This window comes from Quercus robur, chromosome 5 (genome assembly GCF_932294415.1).
Source record: "Quercus robur chromosome 5, dhQueRobu3.1, whole genome shotgun sequence".
Lineage (NCBI taxonomy): Eukaryota > Viridiplantae > Streptophyta > Magnoliopsida > Fagales > Fagaceae > Quercus > Quercus robur.
This window is the reverse complement of record NC_065538.1, coordinates 6,066,351-6,076,129: the sequence shown is the minus strand read 5'-3', so window position 1 is coordinate 6,076,129 and position 9,779 is coordinate 6,066,351. Positions and strand designations below refer to the sequence as shown.

At 37.2% G+C, this 9,779-nt stretch overlaps 1 protein-coding gene across 1 annotated transcript; it reads left to right on the top strand.

Moving 5' to 3' along the window:
* Nucleotides 1-736: 736 nt before the first annotated feature.
* LOC126724930 (transcription factor MYB1-like) lies at nt 737-2,380 on the top strand. The gene is made up of 3 exons (XM_050429347.1): nt 737-1,004; nt 1,149-1,278; nt 1,480-2,380. Exons 1-3 carry the CDS (start codon nt 872-874, stop codon nt 2,117-2,119), a joined length of 903 nt encoding a protein of 300 aa, XP_050285304.1. The 5' UTR covers nt 737-871; the 3' UTR covers nt 2,120-2,380.
* The last annotated feature ends 7,399 nt before the right edge of the window (nt 2,381-9,779 follow it).

The window sequence follows — 9,779 nt, the reverse complement described above, 5'->3', positions numbered from 1 at the left end:
GACGAAAAAAAAAAAAAAAAACGTTAGTAAACAGAGAAAGAAAAAAAAATCAAAGAAAAAAAAAAAAAAAAAGCTAAGCAAGTTAGTAAACAGGGAAAGAAAGAAAAAAAAAAAAAAAGCCAAGCATGTTAGTAAACAGAGAGACAAAAAAAAAAAAAAAAAAAAAACAACGTTGGAGGTGAAGTCTAACATGAGGGGTATTTTTGGAAATTTATTTCATGAGCTTTCCCTTCTCAGGTTTCTTCTCATTTTGGAGAGAAAACTTTTTGATGGGCCCAGAGAAAAAGCACTTGGTCTTTACCATTTATTTTCTTTCCTCCCCATCCAACCAAATACATTTTAAAAAAGTTTTCTTTCTCATTTTCTCTCCAAAATTTTCCATCCACCCTATTTTACTTTCAAACAAACACACCCTTAGATTCCAACAAAAATACTTGATTAGTCACAGAGATATTGTCAGTGATTAATTGCTCAAATTAAAAGTCCAAAAACCAAATTCATAACTCAAAATGTAATGGTAATACATATAAAAGTAATACAAGGGATACTATTAAATTTATTATATAAATCTTATAAAGTGATTGTATCGCCAATTACAAAAGTATAATTTATCATCTAGTAAGTGTATAAGAGGAAATTTAAAATCACCCCACAACTTAGGGGTGAAAAATAAAATGTGCTCTTTGTTAAAAATATAAAGATGAGACATTGTAATGATAACACTAGATGTTCTACTCACAATATAAATAGGAAGAACTACAATACCCCAACTCCAAGCGTAGAGAGCCCCTCACTCTCTCTGCCTCCAAGAGCACAGCACTGGAGAGAGACAGAGAGGTGGAAATTCTTGGAGAGTGTACTCAATTATTAAATGGGAAGGAGTCCTTGCTGTTCAAAGGAGGGCTTGAACAGGGGAGCATGGACAGTTATGGAAGACAAAATACTCACAGAATATGTCAAACTTCATGGTGAAGGAAAATGGAGAAATCTTCCCAAGAGAGCAGGTTAGATACAGATACATAGCTGAATAACTGAGAAAATAGATAAGAGATCCTTTTTTTTTTCCCCATTTATGTATTATTTTCTTGAATATAATGGTTGTAATTGTTCAAGTAAATGAAAAAACGAGATTTTGATTCTTTATGCAGGGCTTAAGAGATGTGGGAAAAGTTGCAGGTTAAGATGGTTAAATTATCTTAGACCTGATATTAAGAGAGGCAACATAACCCGTGATGAAGAAGAGCTCATTATTAGGCTGCACAAACTCTTGGGGAACAGGTATATATTTTTTGCCATTCAAAAACCATACATATTTGTAGCCTGTACTAATCAATTAGGTACATGTCAATACAAATTTGGCCAAACCAAAGCAATAACAGTCTTACATCAATCTGATTAATGGAAAAAAGAAAGAGAGAAACACACTGTTTTACACTCAGCTGCATATTGATGGCTAGGAATGTGTGCGATTGATTGCAGATGGTCTTTGATAGCTGGTCGGCTTCCAGGCCGAACAGACAATGAAATCAAGAACTATTGGAACACCAACATTGGAAAGAAAGTTCAAGATCACCTAAGCCAGACTTCTAAAAGATCAAATCAAGTACACACACAAGAAAAGCAAAACCAGAGTGTGGAAAAGTCAGCTAGGGGTCCAGCTGAAGCAAAAATAGGCTCATCATGTGTGGTCCGAACCAAGGCAACAAAGTGTACAAAGGCTGTCAATGTCATCACCTCCGAGCAGCCAATACAACTTGACCAAAATAACCAAATTATTGAGACTAAGCCAGAGGTTGGAGTTGAAGTTCAATCCTCCATGGTTCATCATCATGACCCGGTTGATTTTTCACAATTCATGTTGGGAGAAAACAATCCATCCAACTTCATGATGGATTTTGAGATGGAAGAAAATTTCATATCGGATCTTCTCAACATGGATTTCTCACAGTTACCTTGTTTTGAAGATGGGCGTGATAGTAGCTCAAATACATGTGACAAAGGCCACTCATCTTCAATTTCTGATCACACACACTTGGTTTCTGGTGATACGCTGCATGGCTCAAATTTTCAATCAGTGGGTCCTTTAATTGAGTCTGAATTGGATTGGCTTTGTGATTAAGGAAACTGTACTTGAATAACCATTCTCTCAAAATTAGGAAAGATAATTATCCTTGGTCTAGATCTTAGCTAGCTATAGTAGTACCATGCACATAACCCTTGCTACTTAATAAGCCTACAAAATAATTCCTCTAATTAGTTGTGTAGATTACGTGAATATGGTTGCCGTGTGAGTTCTTTTGTCTGAAAAAATTCTCTGGTGTTTGATACCCAACTGTTCGGGAATTCTACAAGGAATAATATTATTGATCACTTTTGGCTTGGTCCTGTAGTAGAATAGCATGTGAAATATAAATTAAGATGACCTGGTGGGTCTTTATATATATTTATTTAATTTAAGATATTCCATGGGTGGATCATGATGACAAGTTGAAAAAGTTGATGTTAAAAGGCCTGGACCAATTCCATCAGCATTCTTTCTGCGTGAGATGTTGATTAGCACTTCCAATTTTATTTAAAAAAAAAAGAAAGATCATTATTTTACAAGATACATTTTTAATCATTTTGATTATTCTCGAATCTTATGGAAAACGATTCTGAAGCTACAACCCTAGCTAGGAGTTCTAGATTATTCAGTGCTAAAAATAAAAATAAACAAAGATATAAAGAATTTTCAGAACAAAGTCTTCCGAAGAATGGGCTTGACAAAGTCCAAAGTGTTACTGAGAATTCAAAAACCTTTGGTAATTCAATTTTACTTATAATTTTTAGCAAACAATGGGTGAAAAGCCCCGTACTTTAGAGGTATTCTTATTTTCTCTTATATGGAGAATTATGGTTAAAATTCCTCAATTTTTATTATTCTAATTATTGATTTTTTTTAGAGAGTTTCAATCTATAGCGTCCCTTCCTAATAAAGGCTTTTTATCATCAGACTAAGATACCAAAAAGTTTTTTGTGTAGGTGAGATTGAATCCCAAATCTATTATACAACCATCAGAGATTTTACCAATTGAGCTAATTGGAACCCACTACTAATTATTGAATTAAATATTAAAAAATGGTAATGTTACCTCCATAATATTTTACAATAAATCATAGATGAGGAGCTGTTATTTATGACTTAAAAACTAAAGTCAATGGTAGACTCAGATTAGAACGATTAATAACTTATCATTTATAATTTGTTATGAAATTATTGTAGACGTAATACAATTTTTAAAAAAACAAAAACAAAAAAATTATACTCACCATCCTATCAAATTAATGAAAATAAACACGGGTTAGTTTGATGATTTCATTTCCTTTTTCCTTTTGTTTTTGTAATTGTTTTTTTTTTTTTTTCTTGAAATTAGGTCTTGTTCGTATTATAGTCAATCTTAACTTGCATAATTGAATTGTACTTAAATCTACGTCAAATAAAAGAGTATATGTATGTCTTTGGGCACTTTTTATTGATGCAATTTCAAAAAAATTGTCGTCTATTTTTTTAAAAAAAAATTCAAAACTTGTTCTTCGGGATATCCGACAAAATTTTCAAAACTTTGAGGTCAGAGTTTAGAGAATAAATTATAATATGTTCACTAGATAAATTATATAATCTAGTCTTCAACAGCAACTCAAATTTAGGAGCAGCTAACGAGGTTGAGGTAGACCTCAAATGTCACCACCTCCCTTCTTAATGATGTATAATTTAAATATCACTTCCTTTACTCTTAAGATAAGATAAAGAATTATTCTCAAAAAAAAAAAAAAAAAAGATAAGATAAAGAATAAAATCATAGATTTAAAATCCACAAGTGTGTGCTTAATTTATTAATGAATAAAACGTTACAGATAATATAATGAACATACATGGGTATTCTTAAATTTTTTTTTTTTTTTGAGAAATTTCTTAAAAAAAAATTAAGATGCTATGCAAAGTAAATATTTTTCTATTTAAAAATATAATATATTGTGGGGCCCGGTAATTTATGGGCCAGACCCGCTTGCTCATGGGAAGTCCACAGGCCCAAGCCGAAAAAGATTATGGCCCAAGTATCATGGCCCAAGCTCGAAAATATAAGGCTGAAGGTGGCCCAGAGATGCAGCCGAGGACAGTTTAGTCCTCGGCAGACCCAAAGCTCCCTTAAGAAGAGGGGTAAAAAAGAGCTATAAGAAAAATCCATGAGGAGATCTAAAATATCTTGGGAAAGTTACCCTTATTACCCTTCCTAGATAAGACTCTGCACCTAACATAGCAGTATTCTTCAGCTTTATCAACCATCTCCAACAATTGCGGGACTAGACTGACGGGACAAATATCAGTCCTGGAAAAGTTGACCCTACACGTGGACGAAGGACATCGACCGTAAGCTAGTATAAAAGAAAAGGTAAACTAATCAGAAAAGGAGCCCCATCTCACTTCCTGGGAAAAACTCCAGGGATGAGAATGCCCGGACAATATATGTACTCCGCCACGAAAAACCCACCGCCGGGTAACCGGAGAAAGACATTAGTGCTCCTCGGACATGATCCGAGGAGTCCAATCCCTCAAGTTACAAAGCGGTGGGGCTTGAATATCCAAGCTGAAGCCTTTTCTTATCTGAGTTTCCCTAAAGTCCGGTCTGGCCCAACGCCCTGTGACCAAACGCTAGCCTTTCAACCCCACTCTCTACAAATCTTATTGTGAGGGATCCTCCACGTGCGAGCCCAACGTCATTGTTGGGTCGTTTGAGAATCGTGCCCCTACAATTGGCGCCGTCTGTGGGAAGGCTTGCGCGTTGGCGCAGGTGGTGCATGAGTCAACCCTCTAGCAAGCGGAGACTCGCGAATTTTTCCCCATCTCCGGTGACCTGAAGTTGTTGCTCTGATATAAACTTGCACCAGGGCTTACATCCTGTAGCGCCAACGGCACGAGCATCTCTAGGGGCTTCCGACCCCAAATCAGCTCTCCCCGTCAGGGTCAAGGGGCTGACCAAAGAAAAATCATAAGTTTTGGACAGAACCAAGGCCTTGCATGGTCCTCGGACTCAAGCCTATGGGGAAACCAAGTACACAAAAGAAAAATCATAAGTTTTGGACAGAACCAAGGCCTTGCATGGTCCTCGGACTCAAGCCTATGGGGAAACCAAGTACGCAAAAGAAAAATCATAAGTTTTGGACAGAACCAAGGCCTTGCATGGTCCTCGGACTCAAGCCTATGGGGAAACCAAGTACACAAAAGAAAAATCATAAGTTTTGGACAGAACCAAGGCCTTGCATGGTCGTCGGACTCAAGCCTATGGGGAAACCAAGTACACAAAAGAAAATTCATAAGTTTTGGACAGAACCAAGGTCTTGCATGGTCCTCGGACTCAAGCCTATGGGGAAACCAAGTACACAAAAGAAAAATCATAAGTTTTGGACAGAACCAAGGCCTTGCATGGTCCTCGGACTCAAACCTATGGGGAAACCAAGTACACAAAAGAAAAATCATAAGTTTTGGACAGAACCAAGGCCTTGCATGGTCCTCGGACTCAAGCCTATGGGGAAACCAAGTACGCAAAAGAAAAATCATAAGTTTTGGACAGAACCAAGGCCTTGCATGGTCCTCGGACTCAAGCCTATAGGGAAACCAAGTACGCAAAAGAAAAATCATAAGTTTTGGACAGAACCAAGGCCTTGCATGGTCCTCGGACTCAAGCCTATAGGGAAACCAAGTACGCAAAAGAAAAATCATAAGTTTTGGACAGAACCAAGGCCTTGCATGGTCCTCGGACTCAAGCCTATGGGGAAACCAAGTACACAAAAGAAAAATCATAAGTTTTGGACAGAACCAAGGCCTTGCATGGTCCTCGGACTCAAGCCTATGGGGAAACCAAGTACGCAAAAGAAAAAACATAAGTTTTGGACAGAACCAAGGCCTTGCATGGTCCTCGGACTCAAGCCTATGGGGAAACCAAGTACGCAAAAGAAAAGAAAAACATAAGTTTTGGACAGAACCTAGGCCTTGCATGGTCCTCGGACTCAAGCCTATGGGGAAACCAAGTACACAAAAGCACAATCGGAGGTCCCTACTTCCCAGTCGACTGCTCGGATGGATTATTTAGAGATTCAGCCTTGGACGGTATTCACGCGCTTATCACAGAATATTCAACTGTTACCCCGGTTAGTTTCCTAAGTTTGACTTACTATGAATTATCGGTATAATGCCTGGTAGTATTGGTAGATTAGAGTTAGTTAGATTATGTTTCAAGGTATCTTGCTCTAAATATTCTCGAAGAAACGCACACATGGAGCACACCCATTCACAAAGTAGTTTTGCCAAAAGATCAGTACTCAAAACATGTAAATAAATTTCTATTTTTACTAAAACAAAAAAATAGTACAGCGTACAATGAAAAGCTGGAATCAGCTTATGTTAAAGCTCACTGTATAATTGAAAGGAAGATACAAGAAAATAAAACAAAGCCGAGGAAGTGGATCAGAGGAGAGGTTGGCTACTGCTCCAAGACCTTGTCCTTCCTCAATGCTTCTACGTGCCCATAACTCAGGCAGCAAAAGAAACCCAACTTGAGCCTCACACCGCTGAAGGAAAGGTGCAGGGAGCTGGAAGTTGAGGGGCTTTCTCTAAATATTTGCCTGCCACAAGGCAGAGGCGCTGATGGCGGAGAATCTTTCTTCTGACACACTAAAATTCTGGCATGAACAGAACCTGCTTCGGATTTTGGCTAAAAGGAAGGGGAGACAAATCTTGAGTCTCCGCCATCCTTGCCCTGACCGAGCCATCTCGAGCTTTATTAGGACATGGTGTTTTTGGGAATGAAATGGTTTACTCATGGCTGACTACTGTGGTGAACGTATTATCGGATAAGGTATAACCAGAGAGAAGAAGTGGACTCTGGGAGGAATCTGAGGGACTCAGGTATGAGAAAATCAGCTTTTGTCTTCTCTCTTTATATAGGGGACGAAGAGGAGAGTACTTAATGTATGCAGATCTCCAAGGAGATCTGCAAACATAAATACGCCCGTTTCATTCCCCCACGCCATCAAAACCGTTGAATTTGGGAAGTCTCGTAAAAGGAGGATATTAAAGGCATGCTTCGGATAACCAAACGGCATAAACGCGTCGTGCGCAAATTGAGGGAAACGACTTGTAGACCGGCACATTCCCTGGGGATGTGAAGAGCCACCAGCGTCGGTCAAGGGCTGAAATAAATGAGCCATAATAAAGGCTTGGTATTACCAAAACCCACCTTTCCAACCAAGATGTTGGACAGCAGGGTTTTGAGGGGCTATTGTGGGGCCCGGTAATTTATGGGCCAGACCCGCTTGCTCATGGGAAGTCCACAGGCCCAAGCCGAAAAAGATTATGGCCCAAGTATCATGGCCCAAGCTCGAAAATATAAGGCTGAAGGTGGCCCAGAGATGCAGCCGAGGACAGTTTAGTCCTCGGCAGACCCAAAGCTCCCTTAAGAAGAGGGGTAAAAAAGAGCTATAAGAAAAATCCATGAAGAGATCTAAAATATCTTGAGAAAGTTACCCTTATTACCCTTCCTAGATAAGACTCTGCACCTAACATAGCAGTATTCTTCAGCTTTATCAACCATCCCCAACAATTGCGGGATTAGACTGACGGGACAAATATCAGTCCTGGAAAAGTTGACCCTACACGTGGACGAAGGACATCGACCGTAAGCTAGTATAAAAGAAAAGGTAAACTAATCAGAAAATGAGCTCCATCTCACTTCCTGGGAAAAACTCCAGGGATGAGAATGCCCTGACAATATATGTACTCCGCCACGAAAAACCCACCGCCGGGTAACCGGAGAAAGACATTAGTGCTCCTCGGACATGATCCGAGGAGTCCAATCTCTCAAGTTACAAAGCGGTGGGGCTTGAATATCCAGGCTGAAGTCTTTTCTTATCTGAGTTTCCCTAAAGTCCGGTCTGGCCCAACGTCCTGTGACCAAACGCTAGCCTTTCAACCCCACTCTCTACAAATCTTATTGTGAGGGATCCTCCACGTGCGAGCCCAACGTCATTGTTGGGTCGTTTGAGAATCGTGCCCCTACATATATGATTTTTTTTTTGGGGGTATTATACTCTTTTTTTTTTTTTTTTTGGTTGATAAACTGGGGGGTATTATACTTAGTTATGATATCAGTTGGCTTAATTTAAATTTATACTCTATTCGTTCATATTTCTATTTTACATTTTTTTTTAATTTTAAAAATTTCTACCAAACTTTGAATACATTTTATTTAGACAGAATATGTTTACATATTTTATATCTGCATATGCAAAAAAAAATGTAATATCATACCGGTCTGATTAATTGTGTTACTCCCAAACTAGAGAGATAATGCATATAGTAACCTGGGTCCCTAACAAGTAAAGCTTAGGTACTTATTGCCAAGCTCGATCATCATGGAAATGGAAATGTTCACTTTTGCCACCTGTTTGCACTATTTTGCGTTTGTATCTAATAAGGAAACCTACCAAAGAGAAAAGTCTGAAGAGAACATAGAGCTAGTTCCGTTTGGGTACAGCTAAAACCGACCTAGCTTCTACGTTTTGGCGTTTCCTTTTTTTATTATTATTTTTTTTTGGAGAACGTGCACTAGTGTTTTCTTGCTTTTTCAATGGGTCATTAGGTCTCACAAATTTCTTTTTCAACTAAAATTTCATTAAAAATTGGTCTCACAGTACTATTCGCATATTTAAAAATTATTTTACTACAGTGTTTTTAATTTTCACTAAAATAAGCAGTATCCAAACACACCCATATTATATAATATATATTGCTGTTTTAATGATTGTTTTAGAGTTCTATTAATGAGTGCTTTTAGAACAATCGTTAATAAACTATTTAAAAAAAATAACACTACTTTCATTGGAAATATAAAAAAACGTTTAAAAAATAAATTTTTTTTTCTTTTCCCATAAAAATTTTTTAAAAATATTTCTTAAATCAATCATTTTATGGCATCCATTAACTTTTCTTGTTGTTTTATACAAAGATGAAAAGTAACGAGTCAAATAATTCAAGATCATCAATTATGGAAAAGTTTAGGACCACATAATTTTTTACAATTTTTTGTCACAACTGTAACATAGCAGAGTGTGATTAGTAAAAAAGAAATGGTGGGTCTTTGTGTAATTGATAGTTAACCACTCACTATATACTACGTCAGAGTTGTAGCAACAAAGTTGTGAAATAATTTTTGGTCCTAGAACTACTCAGGCGTTATATATCTTTCATGTTGTGTGATTGTTTTTCCTTCTTTTGAGCAAAAACTTGTTTAACCTTATAGGTGGAACATTGTGCCCTGTCTGGCTCTCACTTAATTAAAATTAGAATCATTATTAGACCTTTATTCATGTGGTGAATCACATAATTTATTATTATTCATTTATTTGTCTATATGTTCTTTTTTTTTTTTTCCTTTGTGTCATTTGGTGGAAGTTGTTGTTAATTAACTTGTTGGAGTAGATCAAAGCAAATTAATTATCTCCAAATGACGTCCTATTGAATGCTATGTTCACGCTTATTAAGAAGGTGAAAATAGCTAGCCCTTGTAAATTTAATTTTTGAGTTGAATTCAAGAGCCTAATAAAAAAGGGCTCTGACATTTAGATAAATGCATTTGTTGTTGATTTCAAAGATCTCCATGTGAGGCTGATCTTAAACGTTAACTACAAAAGAATGAAAATATAGTTTTTTAATACAAATTAGGTTAAGAAAAAAAAGATACTTT